General features: G+C 38.5%; 1 protein-coding gene across 1 annotated transcript in view; it reads left to right on the forward strand.

Moving 5' to 3' along the window:
- Positions 1 to 20,117, forward strand: part of DLGAP2 (DLG associated protein 2) — a 109,535-nt gene that overhangs the window by 35,483 nt on the left and 53,935 nt on the right. The window contains exons 4-5 of the mRNA XM_027787864.2: positions 12,770 to 12,917; positions 16,509 to 16,728. Coding sequence (XP_027643665.1) covers positions 12,770 to 12,917; positions 16,509 to 16,728 — 368 coding nt within the window. The remainder of the gene's footprint in view (positions 1 to 12,769; positions 12,918 to 16,508; positions 16,729 to 20,117) is intronic.

Here is a 20,117-nt window from a genome sequence, read left to right on the forward strand (position 1 = left end):
AAAATATATTTTATTCTGTTCTTTGGTTTTGGCTATGATTGAACTTCCCACAAGTGAATGTAGATAACAGCACAAATTTTCCACTGAGTGGCAGGTCTCAGTGCCTGCCCTAGACCCCTACAGCTTATAAGCGGATCCAGACGGCATCTAGACGTATGTATTCGAGCAAAGAATATGTTTCAAGAACGAAAGTCTCTGATCTGTTAAATCCTGAAGGCAGGTGGTTATTAGCAGGTCAGTACCAAATGTTGTGTCTTCCATCACTTTTCCATGTAATGAAAATACACTGCTCAGAATATAATTGACTAAAATATGGGTGAGATGCTGATGCAGTGTACTGGTGTTGACAGCTGTGCCTGTTCGTGCTCCCAAAGGATTTAATGGCATAGTTACCAATAACTGCAGTCAGAAAAGGAAGAAGGTTTTTGTAATACTGTGAAATATTATTAGGGGCTCCGTTGAGAATTTGTTGCAAACACTGCACTAGGAATAATTGAGCAGCCAGGCTGCTGTTGACAGATAACTTTTAAATCCTCGGGTTTCCCTTAAACTGAGGGGTGCGCCTTGAATCTGCCAGCCTAACATACAGGCTTTTTCCGGTGAACTTCAAGCAGAAATTGACAAATACTCTGGTTCTTGTATCTTTTCCTTGCAAAAAACTGCAAATTTCGGTAGTCCAAAATCAGACAGAAAATTTCTTGTCTCGCAGGAATACAAAGTGCTGGTCCTTAACCTGGGTTTTCACCACAAGCCATTTCCTCCCAGTACATCTCTGTCTCCCTGTCACTGTGGTTACCTTTTACGTCTGGTGGATTTCTGTGAAGGATGTAGCAAGGGGTGATGGTTATGGAGCCTGCCTTCCTCCTGAGCGCGGCTCAGTAATCCCCATTGCATGCCGAGCACCCTTTCAACTGCTGATCATGCTGCTGAGCCAGAAGCCAAAGTTTTGAACAGCATTCCTGCATGCATAGCAGGGCTGAATAACATTTCTGGCATGTATTATGAGACCTTACATAATTCAAGATGTCAGCTGCATTAGCTGGCGTTTTAGCTTGTTTACCAGGATGGAGGGAGCTAATGCACAGAAATAAAATAGGGCTTACACTCTTAGTCATCTGCTTGGGTGTCAGGATAGCTCAGAACTGGGGTCTGACAGAGCACCAGTAAACCTGTAATAAAAACTGAATATTGATAGTTTTGGCAGTATAAAAACATGCATTGGCTGCAGAATGTATGTAGGTGGGTTTCATAAGAATATGCCTAGTTTTCTGTCGCTATTCTGAATAGGGTAAAATGAAAAGTAGAACAGCCTTCACTTAACCTTCAACAGGCCTTTGACATGTCTGCTTGTTTCTCTGAGTTTTATCAGGCCTCTTTGCAGGAGAGTTTTCCCATTTAAATTCTGTTTCTACTTTGATGAAAGTAAGCCCCTATTTTGTTGGTTTGTGTTGCTCAAAGATTCAGCAAATTGAACATTAAAAATTTATAAACAATAAAAATGCATATTTGCATCTGAATAGAAAAAAATGTTTAACAACATACAAATAGGTAAGTGTAACTGATTTAACAGAAGCATTAAAATTCTGAAATAATTTCTTTTTAAGTTACTCTTGGAATGGAGCATATTTTATTCCAAGTGGGAATAAAAAAGTGCAGGGTCTGCCACTGTTGGTTTATGCAGATGGCAGAAGCAGGGCATATACCCAACCACTGCCATCTGATCACCACCTCTGTCAAACTGCTGTCACAACCAGCATGATCCCCAGCCTGCTTTCAGCCTGGGCCACCTGGCTCTCCTCTAGATAGTGCCCAGGCATGTTTCAGAGACTAACCCTGTTAGATGCAGCCACCCTCCCTATGGGATAACAAAGTTTAACCGTATAGGTCAGTTGGCCAAAGGGTCAGGTAATGAACCTAGCTTATTTCTGAGTATAGCTGTAGCCTAAGTGACTCAAATTTTGCTGGATTTTTCAAAAATTAAATGCTTCTAAGTATATAGATTACTTACTGAAGATAAATGCATTTTGGTTCCTTCTTTGTGAATGCTGTTTCAAAAGACTAAATAGTGTATTGCACTACAAGTTGAAGGCCGATGTAATTTAGTGTTATGATGAAATTGCATTTGAGTGAAATATAATGCAATAAGGCTTGCTGTGGTGGAGACAGAACGCATATTTGAATCTGCTTCCTTTCCAACTTTTTGCTTTCTTGGAATCCTGCCAGTAATCCCATTTATTGAGGAAATTATCTTGACTCCCAGTAGTCCCAGGAGAAAAACATATTACACATTTTTCTTTTTTTTTTATTTTATTATTTTGCATTATCATTAGACATACAAAATCTTTCTGATGTCAGTTTTGGTATCCTATGAACAAATATAGGTCTTCTGGAGGTGAAATGCAAGCTACTTCAGTCCAGTCTATTTCTTTCTGCTGTGCTGTGATGCTGCTGGGAATGGAGTTAAACTGTGTTGGAAGGTAGTTTGCAGAAGGTAGTTTGTAGAAGGTAGGTAGTGTGCTGCTAGGTATTTTCACTTACAGTAAGGTCAAAACAGCTGAACAATGTATGGAACTGGTAGCTGAAACAAAAGGAATGTTTGTCCTAAATAAGTTTTGTGCAGTCCTGGAAGAGAGACTGACCCATGGGATTTGGAAGGGTATCCTTCCAACCTAGTAAATGTCATGTCTCTGTCTTTGTGACAAAAACAAGAAAGATGAGAGATGGAAGCATCAGAGACACTGGGATCCAGAAAGGAAAGCTGAAAAGGCAACAAGACTTTGGGACTATGTGATGGAAAAACAATTCTATGACTGAGGATGATATTCCAGTTATTTGATGCTTCTGATTTCCAAGAAAAGAGTATTTAATATACCAATTATGTAAATGCACAAGATAGCACTGTAGAAATAGCAAGTTTCATTTTCAGTATCTCCTTTTTGAAGTGTTGCAAAAGACTCTAAAAACCATCTAACCATTTAGTCAAAAGGGATAACAATAGCATTTAGCCCAAAGTCAACACGCTCTATTTGAAGACCATACTGTTATCACTCATGCAAATGGGTAGTTGTGCTGTGCTGCAGTTTCCATTAGGCTCTGAAGTGACTCATAGGAAACTAGATGCTGCAAACGTGAAGATGAAATAGGTTAAGCTACAATAAAATAAAATCAGTGACAGCAATGTGTATTTTTGTTTTGTGAACCCCTCTGATAGCCGACTTTACTGTGATGATGGGTAGTCCAGATACCTTAAGCTGATGGGTGAGCAGACAGAAAGGCATGTGAGCAGATCGGTAGTACAAAAATGTGGTCTTTCATTGAGGAAGGAAATCTGCCATAGCACAAACCATTTGGTGGACTACTGCAGTACAGTACCAGTGGTGCTTTAATTTGTCTTGGCTATATTCTCCATCTAACCCTCTGCCAGGTTTGGGCCCCTGGATGGAAGTGTCTGGAACTCTGAGTCACAGTCACAGAGAAAGCAGCTGTGCCTCCCTCAGATGTTTAGTGCACTGGACATCATTAAAGCCCACAGCACAATTGACATGCACAATGCATGTCCGTATCTCAGCCGCTCTTCTTCACAAGTCTGGTATCTTGGCTCAAAAAACATTTTATTCGGTATTTGAAGATAATACACCTAAGTAAGACCTGAAATGGTTGACATGTTTTCTGCGCTTATGGTAAACCAGATCAAATCAGTGATCTGAATGAAAATTAACCTTTCCCTGCTCTCCCCCATTTCAGAGTAAGAGATTGCATCTTTCCATGGCCATACTAACTTATGCTGACTTAAAGAATATCTGGACTATGACCTGATGCATACCCACATGTTCTGTTCTGCAGACTCTATTATAACAAAAACGTCCCCAAAGCACACAGCAGGGGAGTTAAACTGCAACAAGATCTGACAGCACTTAAATGCCAGAGCCCTTGGCTCAGCAGGAATCATGGAACAGCACAGGCTTCTCTAAAGCATGTGGGAAATCTCCGTTAAAAAAAAAAAAAATCTTACCATTTGTAACCATATGTGCTAACCGTAGCACACTTAAAACATGAGAAAATGAAAACCAAATGACAAGTTTGGAAGCACTGCATGAGACCAAACCTCTGTCTCTTCATCCGTCTTTGCCCATGACAGTGCCAGTACCATATCATTTAGTGATGGACGAATGTGTGGGTACTTGCCACTTGGTAAGTACCCAGAGAGAAGTCTTGATGTTGCAGGCTGTAGGTAAGTGTGCATATGTGGAAAAGTGGGTATGATGCAAAAACATTACAGATTGAGAGTTTAAGCACAGCTTCCTTGCTACAGAAATTAATGTCCTATTTTAGTGCTGCACACCAGTGATGCAAGCCTTTGTTAATTTTCAAAGGTAAACTTCAATTTACCATTAACTCATCTTCTGCATTTTAAATTAGAAATGGTTTTGAAGCCTTTCCTGAGAAATGTTTTCAATTGAAGAGATCAGAAAAATTGCTAGAAAAGTAACCCTCATCTTTTATATGCTTTTTATTTGTTTTTTCCTCAGTCTTCTGACTCTAAAAAGCCTCATTACACACTTCATTAGTAGCTTTCTGAGGCCCTATAGTGTAGTAGCATCTACTCAGAGTCTCTGAGGGGTGAAATTGGAGATTTACTGAGGAGAGTTTGAGGGCTAATTACAAAGCCTTATCAACTAATAATGCAATCATTGGGCCACTGGCACAGTGATAGTGTTCTCTGCTGCAGTCAATAAGATCTGGGTTAGATTAGTCCTCAGGGTTAAGAGTGAATGCTGATGAAGGGCAGCTAGTCATCTGGCTACCTAGGAAGTATCTTTTATGGGCTCAGAAGATGGTTCCCATCCTTTCTCCCTTTGCACAGTAATAGGAAATGTTCTTAAGCAGTGTTAGGCACCTTGTCCTCTTAGAAGTAGCATAGTGTGAAACTCGAGGAGTAATTGAGCCCAGGTTTCCTGCCTCATTGTAGCAAATACCAGCTTTATGTTGTAGTGCTGAAATGTATCACCCTGGATGAGGAAAGGGGATCCTAAGGCTCTGAACAAAGTGCAGAGTCTTCTCAGGAATAAAATAGGCTTTGGTCAGAAAGATGCAATTATGTGATGGATTGCGGTGAAAACACAGTAAGATTCAGGCCAGTCTCACAACCACAGGTACTGAGGTCCAAGAGAGTGTGTTTCTGGTGCTTATTCATTCCTGCTTTCAACAAATATGTTAGTTTTCATTTCAAAAGGATCAAAAGCTGCTTTTCTCGTTTGATTAGTTTTTAATAAAAACTAAATGAGGCTAGAAAGTATGTGTGTAGAAAGACTTCTTCAGGCAAGGATTTGAAAATTAAGATGCTTTTGGTTAAAAAGCAGAAATCATGTATATATTTTCACTTCTTCCAATTCTACTGGTTTTTTTTTCCCCAGAAATTACAGTCTCATTAATATCTTCAGCATTAAGAAGGTTCACTTATTTGCTTAAGACCTATTGGCTTTAATGGACTTACATGTGTGTTTAATTTAAACTCATGTTCAGATGCTTTGCTGAGTCCCGATGGTCTGTAGTCTACATGTGATGTGCCTAATTATGATTTTTCACATGTATACATGTATATGTACCAAAAGCAAAGAAAAGAAAAGGGAGATAGCTTCCTGAAGAAAATTGTGACTATTACAATTCCATAAAGGGATATAGGAGCATACATCCAATATCTGAGTCCTGCTTAGATCCTCAGATCCACTTACTGAACTGCTACATGATGCTTTAAATGCCTCTAAATTTTTGCTGTAACATTTGCCTGAGTTTTGTTGTTGCTGACCAGTTCGCTGCCTACTCTCCAGGGCAAGCTCAAAATAGCATATTGGAACAAGACTTTTAGGATTAGCTATATGGGCACATCTGTCACCTCTTACAAACAAAAGCTCTGAGTTTAGATTTCCTACATCAGACTTTTTTTATTACATGTACATTCTGCATGATTTGGAGTACAGGCTTGATTGAGCCTACATCCTCTGTATCTTTACAAGGAGTGAGCAAACCACCAGACTTTAACTATTCCAGATGATTTCCTCTCATTCTCTTCTGCTTTGTGTTCTACAAAATCCCTAAATACTTACTGATGAGAAAGGTTCTCTTCTACCAGTGATTAGTAGGCATTTCATAAGGACAGAAACAGCGGTCTCCACCTCTTTGCTAACATGTTCCTGTAGCAAATTAGATGTTCAATATCTTCTAGGCACCTTTTTTAAAAAAGGCTGTAGGTCAATGATGAAATATATAGTATCTTAAAAGTTTAATCTGTCCCAAATTCTCATATCTATCACTGATCAAAGAGAAGCTCCAGTCTGACAAAGATTAAAAACCAAATTCTTTGCTACAGATAAATTTACCAGATTTATGTGTACTTTTTTTTTTTTCAAAGAACCAGACTAACTGTGCTATTCTGAAGGGAGAATCAGACTTAATGTCTATACTCTGAGTTCCCCAATGGGCTGCATGGAGCTACATCTGTGCCCCTTTGCAGAGCTCTATTGACTTCAGCACCTCTCTCCACGGAGACACAGTATAACTCGCAGCTGCTATACAATGGCACTGCTAGCTAAGCTTAATCATTAGATTCTGGTCGATGAGTTATTTCATGTACCTACAAAGACATAGTTAAGATAGATCCAGATAGAGAAATGAATATCCATTGAAATGCAAATCTCTCAATAAAATAGGTTTTGATAACTTATGCTACCTTGCTAATCCTAATGCACTTCCCTTTTAGGTGCCCAAGATGAATTCTTTTACAAATTTTATCTTTTTGTCCCAGAATGATACTTCTGAATCGCATATACTGATTTAAACAGAAGTGATTGTACTTGCTTTATTGTTCCCATTCATTCTCAGATTTTTGGACAAATGCAGGCATGATCATGAAAATAAAAAGGGATGATTTTAGAATATTAAATTCCAAAAAATAATTTGATGGCAAATGGACTTTCTTTATATCTGATGCTTCCTTAATAAACCTGATAGACCCATTCAGAGTCAGAAGGTGACTTTCTTGCTGCAATTTTAGAAGCCTAGGAAGATTTTAATTCACTTTCGGTACCTTCTTGACCAGGGTGCACTGGTGGCTGAACATTTGACAGAAAACAGGTACTCTGGGGAGTGGTCATAATTACTATTTTGAATGTGAGTAAATCAAGGAATGACCTTGGCAAGTGCATAATGTTTTCTGCGTTGCTGACATCATGTTCATATTTTTATACAAACATAGAAAGTTTGTGACAAAGTATATATCAATTACTTATTAGAAAATAATACACACAGTAAAAAAAAACAAACACAAACAAAAAAAAAAAAAGGAAAAAAACCCGAAACCACAAACAAAACAGTGTGACAGCAATCCCTTTATCAGGACTCACACCCCATGTTCGCACTAGGGTTGTCTTGACTATCAAGTACAGCTGCTCAGGAATCTGAATTTGTAGGGAGAAGTCAGGAGGTTTCTTTGTTTTGTTTTGACCCTGGCTTAGCTATAAGCTGTAAAACCATGTCAGCCTCTAAATCTGTCATTTCAAGGTGCCCTAGAAGTGAAACCATGTTGTTTTACTATCATACATACCTTTTCATCAAATGACAAAAAGGTTTGTCTTCTGCAAAACATACAATGGTTGCATAAGTCACCGTAGAGTCCTGCGTGTTGTAATTCTACCTTACGGTAATGCTTGTCATACAGCAATGACAAGAAAATTCAGGAAACATGCTACAAACCATGCTGGGTGTTCATCAGCATCTGAACTCAGTGATGACAAAGCATGAGCTGAGTACCACACAAAGCGATAGACTTCAGGCGGGTGGTGCAAGGTGCTGCAGTGCACAGATCCCCCAGCACTAATTGCTGAAGTCGTTGGGCTGCTTCAGACACTATCCAGGGACATATAAACTTTCCAGAAGTTATATTAAGCAATGTAATGCGGGAAAAAATGTCCCAAAGTTAACTAGCTACTGTCTATACAGCAAAGCAAGCATCCTACTCCTTTTAAAAATACACAGTTAATACAGGAGGAAGTAGATGGCTAAATAATAGATGGCTAAAGATGAGAAAATAAGAGTCTTTCCCTTACCGTTATTTAAAGCTCGATTGCAGCTATTGGATTAGCTTACATGATTGTTTCTTTCATTAAAACACATTCTAAATAGCTTTCCAGTTTTACAAGTCTTCTGTTACAATGGCATAAGTGGGGAAAAGTTACGGAGATGTGGACATGCTCTTCCATCTCCTGAAATCTCTTGGCAAATGTTACCTAATGTTTTTGATTACAATACAAGTAAACTTCAACTTCTTCCTACATTTTTACTGTACTGAGTTCTGTTAAGAACAGCTACAAGACATGGCAAAACACAGAAGAAAATTTTTCTGGAATGAAAAAAGTAAAAAATTGTCCTTTTTTGTTTCTTTTTTGTGTGTGTGTTTGTTTGTTTTTGTTAGCTCATCATGTTGCTTGTAAGGCTGAAATAACAGGAATTTTCCAGCAGTTATTTTCCTCCATTAAGCTCTTAAATTTCATTCTTGGTGAGTTGCTGGGAAGAACAGTTAGTTTGCGCAAGAAGGAGAAGAGTTTGTGTTTTTGTTGAAGCCAATGTCAGCAGTGAGGGAGCCGGATTAGATGGCTGTAGCACGGGTGAGCTGGACTCTGCTGACAGGGGCGTTCAGGGTAGTTTCAAAAGCTGCAGAGGACAGAAGTAGGAGAAGTGGCCCAATTGCTGGCTTTTGTGATGGTGTTTTGGAAGATCTTGAACAGGACAACTATGAGCTGGGAATTAAGAGGATTCTACGGAGCAGTAAGGATTGGGATCTGGGTTGGTCAAGAATGAAGGAGAATTATACTTCAGGGTTTTGGTAAATATGAGTTCTGGGGCAGCTTTCAGACAGAAGCAGCAGACGCATATGAGATTTGGATGCAGAGGCCTGAGTTTTTGCAGACTAGAGGAATGCAAGAAAAGGGAGGCTGTGATGCAAGACTTAGAAACTGCTAAGCAGGAGCTCTTTAGGTGTTTGGGGGTTTTTTTGGACTGCTGCCTCTTTCCTTATTCTTTGTCTATTTTTTGCTGTTGGAATATGCAGCGTAACCTCTTTGTCGTTCATTCTATATCAGGGTGACATGCTATCCCAGATATGCTATCAGATATACTGTCCCAGTTCAGTGTGCCATGCTATAGCTCACTTTATGTGGTTATGTTACAGTATTTTGTCCTTGAATACACTCAGGCAATCTGCTGAGCACTGAAAGTGCTGTTGCAGATTTAGCTAGCTTCACTGGGAGTCTTAAAGCTTCACTTTTAGATCAGAGGTTCTCAAGACCTGCAAGGTCATTACATGGGACTGCCTTATTCCCAAACATTTCTCTAGGATTTTAGCCTTGCTTGCAGCTAAGATACTTCTCATTAAATTTAAAGACCTCCTCCTACCTGCCCTGGACTTCCTATGAACCCAACGGAAAGGGGCAAACAACCCTTGAGAGCAAAAGCACTTTTAAGAGGGAATCCATTTCTAAGAGCTTGTCTCTTTGGAAAAGCAAATGGGAAGACAACAAACATGCCAATTTAATTTTTCCTGTTCATCTCATCCTCTTGCTCCTTTTCCATGGTACCAAACTTTAGTCATCTCCTTGATGTTAATGTGTGTATTTGTTTTGCGTTCCTGGAAACAAACTGTCAAACCATCTCATGTGCTCATGCTTGTCTTGCCCTTCTTCAGTGATCAACTGAGATATTTTCTTTTATGCTCTATAATAGATGATCTTATTACTTTCTTTTACCAACGTGATAGAGTTGTGGAGTTTTGGAAATGAAGTCAAAAATTTTATTCCTAAGCTTATAGATAGAGTGGATATCATAAAAAAGTCAGCATTTAGCAATGTCACATGTGGCATGTGTTTTGTAGTGCTGTTGGCAAGCATGCAAGTTCCTTGAGCAACAGATAATGACATTTAAGAGCAACTTTCCCATCTAACTTCTGGTTCTATGGTGTTTTGGTTCTGGATCATGTTTATAACAAGGTCGTCATTTTTACCATGTATTGACACGTTTATCCTAGAAGATAACTTTGAGTGTTTATCTTAGAAATGAAAACTAATGATTTCTTTTATCAGAAAAAATTCAAAGTATTAAACAAATGGATGTTAAACGCTTTTACAGAAATGTAACATTTATTTTATTTTGCTACAGTCCTATGAATCAATTGCTGTCCTCTGATAAATGAAAAATTAGTTAACTCTCAAGTACTGTCCAAACTGATCCATCAAAACTCAGCTGCTTAGCAGTACCATGGAATACTGGGTTTCTTTCCCTAAGAAATTATTGCTGTAGAAATTGTTGATTGTGTTTAATGATAGCAATATCTCACAAGGAACTGGTATGTATATAATGAAGTACTAGGTTGTTGAGCATTACTTAGCAAAGGAGGCAGTTATTAGAAGCCAGTTTAATTAATTTTACATAGTTTATGAAGTAATTAATAATTTATCCATTTATTCTATTGCTTCTGTCTTTTCTTAATGTGGCCCGTGTTTTAATGAAGAAACCTCAAACAAACTCTTTCTGAACTTGGAATCCCAGATTTTGCCACCTGCTGACAAGCAGAAGGTCCAGAAGGGATTCATCTGTTTGGAAAAATACTAAATTAACAATACCAGCCAGATTTAGTAAAGCATATGCAAAGAATCATAATGACACAAAGCAGGTGACAGTCATCAGCTTGCTGCCTATAAAGGAGAGGAGGTTTAGTTACATCCAGCAACTAAATATAGCTAGGGAGACTGCACCGCTTTGCCTGTTATAGTGTATTTGTCTTCATACCTATGGGAACAAAAAAATGCTGCTAGAGTTCTTGTTTTTATCATCTAAAACTAAATTAGACCCACTATCAGACAGCTATCTTAATATGCAAATCACTTTGACTGTTATGACTTAATTAACCTCTGATCACATGCCTGCATTGATCTCATACATTTTCATTTTGGTTTCAGCAGTTATAGCACAGTTTCAACATAGTTTGCCCCTGTTGTGGGGTTACAGAGGTATTCCATAGAAGGCACTGAATAAAGATGGGAAGAAAAAAATTTCTTTTCTCCAGGGAAATTTCTTAAGAATTCAAAAAAATGCCTGCCTTGCACCAAGATGAAAAAAAACCTGTCCTTTTTTACTGAAGAAGGCAGCCTGTCTTAGAGGCACGGATAGCCCAGCCATTGGCAGACACACTGGGGAAGCAAGGCTATGTCGATGTTGCCCCTGAGATGGCCAAGTCAGGGAGAATACATGGAAGTGCTTGAGAACAGATCTCCCAAGTATAAGCTTGAAAGGATCTATAAATCTCATCTGCTCTTGCAGCTGGTGATGTGAGGGAACCCTGGGTCATCACGTCTGACATCAAAGCACGTGACCACAGAGGAAGATGGAGCTCAACACATTGCTTCTCTAGTCAGGGCCATGACAAAAGGTCTGAGATTCCTCCCCGAGTGTTCCTCAGGGACTGCATCCAGCCCAAACTCAGGTTGTGTCCATATTAGTGAGGAAGGCTGAGTCCTTTCTCAAGCACCAGCCTATGGTCACACTTAGTGTTCGATAAATAGGGTCTAAGAAAAAGGTCCTGGTTTCGGCATCATTTTGCACCAGGAGTTGGACCAGTGGTTTTCTCATTCACTGAGTGGTCTGGTCCTTCCAGAGAGGAAGCTTCCCCCTTCACAGGGAAATTGCTGGTAGCCCCGGCATGTGTCACAGCCACTGCTGGGCTGAGTAACTCTGCCAGCTCAGCTTGAAATAACTGCATTGCCAATACTGACAGACATTCAACTGGCACAAATCTATTGTTCCCGGAAACTGTTTTTGTTAAAGCTGCCGTTAAGGGCTAAACATAAAACCTGCCTGTTTACCATAGGAAACCCAACGTTATCTGAAACGTTAATTAGTTTATGCACTGATATCTAGGGATGAGTGTCACATGACTTCTAAAATCTGATTTCCAGAGGTCCTGAGAACTCTGATAAACCTTATTTGTGACTTTTTTCTTTTTTTTTTTGTAATTTTGTATTCAGGCCCAAGTACTGTTCTTTTCTTAGGCTTATTTATTTTCCTGGAATGACAGATAATCAATGTATTTATCATAAAACATGAAGACTAACATACTCCTGTAGTGAAAGCATACTGAAAGGGGCCCAGCGTGGTGTTAAGGTCCCAGTCCTCCAAACTGGAAGATGTGTTCTAAGAAAAGCATTTCTAGAGCTTCGTGCAGTTGCTCCAGGTACCTGATTAATCTATTCTTCTAGCTGAACATGGGATATTTTGATCTTTTGTAAAAATATATCAATCCTTTAAAGATAAAAGGTCTCTTGATGCCTAAGACCCTGATGAAAACCAGATGACAAGCAGCAGATTTTATCTATGAAGAAAGATTTTTAGTTACTTTGGTTTGTGCTTTAGCTCTGGTTCTTGTTCCTGTTGACCTAGACATTCTGTTCTAGTGAAGTTCAACATCAATAGCCAGGAGAATTGATGATGTTTAAATACAGCAAAGACTTAAAATTTCGTATCATCTAGGCAGCAGAACTGCAGACAGATTCTCTGCTTGTGCTAAGGCGTTTGACTACAACAGATCTATGACGCTTTATATAGAGAGAGATTTGGACCCTGGGGAATGGATTTGTGTCTCATACAAATTACTGTCTTTAGTGTCCTAATTGATTCCATCTGTAGTTTTACACCCTTTCCTTTTTTCTTCCTCTTTCCTTTGTAGTCAGAGCTACCTTCAAACTGCAAGTGACGTGCCTGGGGGTCACAACCTGGATCCCTCTGCAAACTACAATTCCCCAAAGTTTCGCTCAAGGAATCAGAGCTATATGAGAGCAGTGAGCACGCTCAGTCAGGCCAGCTGTGTTAGTCAGGTGGGAAATTCTTGTTATAACTTTTCTTATAGGTTAATCACAGATGCAAGAGTTGTTACTAGTGGATGGGTTTAGTTTGGGGGGGGGGGGTTAATTAATATCAAAATGAGGATGTGAATTGTCAAAGTAATTCAGTTCTAAGGAATGTAACCCTTGTTCAAAATTTCAAGGAAAATACCGAATGCTAGAAGCAAAGGGACACTATCACGCATATTTTCCATTTATTTTTCATTAAAAACATAAATACTGGTATTTTGATTTTTAGTCTATATTAAATATTTGAATGTTTAGAGGATTCAGACTGAATATAAGGGGCACGCTCACTTATAATACTCATCCTCTGAAAATATCTACTCTGATTTCAGCAAATGTGGGCTGCCAGGTTAAGATATAGATTAAAATAATTATGCTCCAAAGGAGCAGTGATTCACCTCTAAACTCAGTCCCTCACTTCTGGGTGAAAGAATAACTCCCATCAATTACTCTGTGTATGGGGGCTTCTGAAAGGAGGCATTTTTCCACCCTGCTAGTTTTATGTTGGTTAGTTAGTACCAAATCATGTTGAAGTGAGATCTGAATCAGGCCTGAGGTGCAAGCAGCCTGATGAAGTATGTGCATGTTCTGTTTTGCAGAGGACTTTACATAAAGTTTCTAATGTTCATTGGTCCTGACATTTCTTCCCTGTGTTGCTTCATGACAGGTGGGCCCTGCCCTCTTCTCAGACATGTCTTACTTTATTTTTCTTTGACCATTTAGTGAGACACCTAAGGGTATAGTAGCTAACTGTGCACAATGGTTATGTTAAAAAAATATGTATTTTTTTAAAGTAATTTTATATTCATTCACATTCAATTTGTACTGCATGGCTATTCAGGCCTGGATTCAACTCATCTACCTTGAAAGACTTTTAACTGAGGCAACACCTAAAGATTCCTCTGTAGTTAATGGAGTGAAAGAGTTTCTTCCAGAACAGTGCACATCCCAAGCGGGCTGAAAGCCCTCTGGAAACTGTGGTCAGGCTCCACAGACTGTAGAGAATTGGGAGGGACTAGTTGCCTGACTAATGCCCTTCTGTCAAATTCCTTAATTTATGTGGGATTAATCTAAGTGTAATCTTGTATAGCACGCATCAGATTTAGAAACAGTCATTTTCCAAACCTTTCATTATTTTTCATAGCTCCCTTGTGAAACCTGTCCCCATCATTCCCATTGGTTTTCATTATCCTGGTTTGCTTATTTTCTATTTTTATTACACTCTGGTTTTGAGAAAGTTTCATAAGAATTAGGTCCTGCATTGAAAGCAAGTGCTGTTGGCTGTCACCTAACAATGCTGTAATATAGAACTATTCTAACATCTTCTGCCTCTTTGGCCATGTCTGTGCATGGAGATGTTCACTGAGCTGTCCATAATGACTAATTGGTTTCAGCAATGTTAAAATTCTTCATTCCAATGTGCATTACCTGGAAAGATGTCCATAATAGATTTTATTTGCAGGTAGATTGCTCAATTGGCCAGATTAATTAAACCTGCTGGATATAGTTTCTTGCTTTCTTTTTCAGTCTTCACTAAACTACGTGATTTTGTGTCAACCACATAATTCCTACTTCACAGTTCAGCTGTTTCCAGACCAGTAACAAATGCATTTGATAGATACTACACACAGTGAATATCTTAAAATAACAAATTCTGAACCTTTGCTGTTTCCTGTTCCTTTTCCATAACACCATCACCTTCTTGCCCTATCTACATAATAGCAGATTGTATGATTTGTGGTATTTTTTAATGCCTTTTTAATAATTATGTTTTTTGTGAGGGCCCTTCTTTTTCACTCTTGACCAGGGGTGGAGTCAAGAAAGGTGCTGGGTTCCATGGTTTATATTTTTAATTTAAGTTCTAAAACTTTTATTTTTCTATTGTCAATTACCTTAGTTTCAAAGAAGTGGTTAGGACTTAGTGTTTATGGACTACATTACCATAAATTTCCTGATCAATGATGTATGCAAAATATTTCAGAGTAAGATAGGGGGTTTTAATCTTACATTAGATTGCATTAGTCTACTTAACTTTATTAGAAACAAACTTTATGAAGGGTAATGTAATTTCTTTCAGAAGAGATTTAGTAGCCAAGATGTCTTACATGAAATTAAAATATCAGTTATTCATTATCATCAGAAGTTCCATATGAAATTTCCATTTACTTAATCAAAATCCTAAAACATTTGAAACATTTGCGCTCACTCTCTTTCCATAATGAGTAATGTACTAGGAACAGTAATCATGAAAAATGCACTTAGCAGCCGTGTAGAAAAAGTAATATCAACTGGGTCTGCTGTTTAGTGATGCTACAAATTTAACTTAGTATTTAGACTGATTCTAATTTCTAGCACTCTCCATTAAAAAAAAAAAAAATATTATCAGGAGGTCATATCAGTGTTAGCTTCCTATCTGATTTTGTATAAACACAATTTTGAATTATCCAGGTACATTTGCGGGTAGTTAGGGCTGATCTCAGAGAACCTGTTAAAAATGATGAAGGTAGAATTTAGGCACCCATCTTCAAAACTGCAATACACAGTTCCCTGCCGCCAGGTTCCCTAAGCTTGGCCAGCCTGCCTAAACCCTGTTTAGCATGAAAGCTGCCCAAAAATGTACGGGTTTGCATCATGCCCAGCCTTCAGACAGCAGGTAGATGCTGGCTCCTGCCCAAGTCCTGCAGGAGCTGGAGGGTGGTGCTGAAATCCCCCAAGGGGCCAGCCTGGCAGGTAGTGCAGGTAGGCACGTCTCGGGTGCTCCAGCAGGCAGGGCTCCTCCACACAGCCCGTGGCAGAAGTATCGGACTTAAAATAATGCTGCTGCAGAAAAGGCAGCAGTAGTGGCTGCATCTCATGTTCCCACGGTAGCTGAATGGCTAACCCAGTTAACCAGGGAGTGTGGTTTAGGGCCCTTCTCAGCTAAAGGTGAGCCAAGCATTACTTTCTCATCTGACCACTTTTCACCCTATTTCAGACAATGGTTATTCTTTCACATGCTTCACTGGACATAAGTGTAGATGCAATATTTCTCAAACTTTTCAGAAGCATCACTTCCTCTGAACTTACACTTCTTCAAGCATGAGATACTTCCTTGAGCCCCTTGATAGTGAGAGGAAGAAAAACCTGCCATGTACACTAAATAGCCACATGAGTAGTAACTTTGCTGTTAAGTGAGGAACCCAGGCAATCCACCCTCACCTTCTGAGGCTGTTAGTACAGCTGATTTCAATTCCCCTATCCTGGCAGAGTGTGGATTTCTATCAGCACAGAGTGATCTTGTTGGTTACTATTAAATCATGTATTAACAATCCTCTGTATATGCCAAAAGATATAAAATGTAAAATTAGTTGTATAGCATGTGTGATGTACTTACTATATACATATAGACAGCTGATATAAGTTGAAAAAATGTGAATGTGATCAGAAGGGATTACGACATTTTAACTATTTGCTAAAACAGTTCTTCATCAATGTACAGGTGTCCATTTGAGATGTTGAGGCCGTGATGATCACAAAAAAGCAAGTCAAAAATCAAATGCATTGTTGTTGTTTATTCAGATGAGTGAAGCAGAGGTTAATGGGCAATTTGAATCGGTGTGTGAATCAGTGTTTAGTGAAGTTGAAGCTCAGGCAATGGATGCCCTTGACCTCCCTGGATGTTTCCGAACAAGAAGCCACAGTTACTTGCGTGCCATTCAGGCAGGCTATTCCCAAGATGATGAATGTTTACCTGCGATGGCATCATCCAACATCACCTCAACTATCAGGTCAACCACAGGTAAGCGAATCTACACTGACCCTTCCACTGTTCTGCATGTAAAAATATGTTGTCTTGCTTTGTAAGAGGATGTTTGACACTGGAAGTAATTTCCCTGTGTAGTACCCAGTATTCTTAGATTTGCAGTACTGTACTGTTGTGGGTACAGCTTGGAATAAGCTCCTTCTGGGGAGAATCCTGCGAGCATAATACCATGGACCTAGACTTTTAACCTCCATTTCCCATGCATAGTGTTATCCAGCTGCAAATATAAAAATGCAAGCATCATTTAGATATTGTTAGACATTTATATATTTTTATCCATCAAGTCATTGATTTTCTAAATGAGATGAGTTGCGATTTTTTTAATTTAGGTCCTTAAAGTACCAAAAGAAAAAGAGAAGCAAAATTTTAAATATTTGGTCTAAACACTTGCAGACAATTAACTTGACAAGGAATTAATTAATTACCTTTAGCAAAGGTGTAACCAGTTGTATCAATACACTGAATCATAAACATCATGGCAAGCTTCACACATCTGCTATTACTAATCAGTGATCATTAGCGTTCATTGTTATACCATTCACTGTTAGGATCTTTTTAACATGCTTCTGGCTACTTTCTTTTCTCTTATTAATTGCTTAGCAAAGATGATAGCTTTATTTATTTTAGAATAATAACGATTAGTATTGGTAGAGAAAAGATTGCACAGATTGCAGTTAAATAATTAAATCTATAACAGAGTAATTAAATCTGTAACAGATATGTATTCTTTGTTAAGTGATGCAGATTCACTTTTATGTTACCAAATATGTTAATGACAGTTTCTAATTATGATATTGTCCTCGTCCCATACTGCTAAATTGCAGTGCAGGCTACCCATCTACAAAAGGTAAAAACAGAACTCAAAACATATCATAAAAAATAAATTTTAAATTATTTGCTTGACACATCAGTGGGAGCTTAAAAAGGAAGTAAGCTGAGGTTGGATAACATAAATTTTCACTCCAGAAGTAGCATAAAATACTATTTTATGGTAAGCACAATATATTAATTAATACATATAACTTTGTGTAAAATCAGAAGTTGTGGCCTACAATGCCTAGATGTAACATCTAGGGATATTTCTGTCCTTTGTTTAATAGAGATGTTATCATGATATAAAATGGGATTTTATTGCTACTCCAGAGACTAATTTTCATCTTTGTCCTGTAGTACTGTGTGATTATTATGAAGAAACCTTCCAAGGCAAAAGACACAACTACTAAGTTGGTTGGTTTTAGCCTAAGCTGTCTTGAGTTTATATGTTAAATAAGCCCAGAATTCTCTCTGGAGGAATTTATTTTATTTTCTCTCAAGCAACAAAGCTGAATAATAGAATGTGTTTGGGAAAATAACCAGATTAGGCAGTAAATATGTTTGTATCCCAGTGTTTTCATACTTATGAAAAATGTTTTGCATTGACTAGCACTCTGCTGATTAAATACTGTGGGTTTTAAAACTTTAACCTACGTTTCACGCGAGGCTTCTCCCTCATCTCAGAAATTATACGTCAGATAGATATTCTTGCCCAAATATGTAATCTTTCTGCTTTGTTGTAGGGAGGTGATATTGACATTGTGGAGTAAAAAGTTTATTTGAGATGTTTTTCTGAGCCAAAACTGTTTCCAAGCCTATGGACTATATACAGTTCTGAGTGTGGTTCTATATTCAAAATACTTTCTCTGTACCACTGATCAAGTTTTTCCTCAGCTTCTCTGTAGGGTAAATATTCAAATTAGTAATATTTATCTGATTTAAAGAATACTAAGGATTATGTAATTCCTTATTAGTTGAAAATTTCAGTTGCCAAATAAGTTCTCATTTTTAAAACCCCTAGGGGTAAATCTTCCCTATTTCTCTCTTCAGGCCCTGTCACTTTGGAGGGAGATGCTTCATTTCCTATCATTACTACGATTAAAAAAAAAAAAATAATCTTACTTCTTCAGTCCTCTCTAAAAACTGCAAAAGAAGCAGTTGCCTGGAATGTGAAAATGGTGTTGGCAGATATTTGACATTTATATGGGCTTCATTCAAACAAACGTCAAAAAGGTCAAAGTTTCACATCAGCCTTCAGTTCAAATTCAGTCTTTTGAATTCTTAGGAAAATTACATTACATTAATTCCTTTTTAGCTTCTGATGTAGCAAACTCTTCTTGGCAAAGGAACTAAAGCAATTTCTTAGAAAATTAATAGGCATTGCAATTTAATTATTACTTGAAATTTTAGTAATATAGGTCATGACTGCCTCTTATCGATGTTGTAAAGCAATTAAATCATAACACACAGGCTTAGCTAAAAATTAATTCATGTAACTAAAAATGTAAATCAAAAATTAAAACTGCAATATTTGATCTATGATTTCAATTACAGAAGTATGGAATATATATTTACAGCATGCATTTTCCTAAAAAGTTCCTAGATGCATTAGCACCTTTCAGAAGGTAAGAAGTTTGCAGCTATGATGAATATTATGTGAGACATTATTAATGGAGAATGTAAACAGGGTTTTCTAATCGATGGGATAAGAGCTAACTAGCTCTTTTTAAATGTATACAACTTTACAGAGAAAGCCCAGTAGGTTCACTGGTAATATCTATGGTACTAATAAACACATAACTTTTACACAGACCCACACAGCTTAATTATTACCTTAATTATTTTTGAAGCCAGACTTCTCCACCTCTGATGGAGTCTGTGTGACAAGATAAAGGGCACTACCTGTTGCCCCAGGTGTAAATGAATGAGACAAATGACAATGCAGAGGAGGCAGCCAGCCTTGCGCACACACTGTAGCTAGACCTGGACTCTGTGTGACCCCTGCTAATACTCATATTTTATTGTGGTTATGGCATTTCTAGCCATCCTGTTTCATTTTGTAAAGAGATAATGAACCCAGTAGAAAGTACTTCATGTTAAAAGCCCTGAATGACAGCGTATGCTTTCTGTCTCTGAACTGTATCCAGTTGCAGCTGTCAGATGCACAGCTGAGAAAATACAGCTCCAGCTGCTGCTGCCTCCCACCTTGCCCCTCCATCACAGACAACATGTAATTTCCTGAATGGGAAGTCACAGAGTGCAGCAGTCATCCTAAGTATTACTGCCTTACATCTTTGCTACTCTTGCAAGCAATGCTTTGCTTTTCAGGAAGAGTTCACAAAATCTGGGTCGCTTTTCCAGGTGGGACCAGCTCGGTTCCCTATTGTGTTCACTTGGAAGGCTTCTTTCCGGTGAAGTCTGAGTAGTGTGGCAGAGTGCTGTGGGGAGGTGTGCAAGCTACCTGAAGTAGCAGAGCCGTGGCACCATCAGCTCAGTGCGTAGTGAGCCCTGGCTGTGTAGCCCTGTTGGGAAGCAGAGCACGCTAGGCTGGG

This window comes from Falco peregrinus, chromosome 7, assembly GCF_023634155.1.
Source record: "Falco peregrinus isolate bFalPer1 chromosome 7, bFalPer1.pri, whole genome shotgun sequence".
Classification (NCBI taxonomy): domain Eukaryota; kingdom Metazoa; phylum Chordata; class Aves; order Falconiformes; family Falconidae; genus Falco; species Falco peregrinus.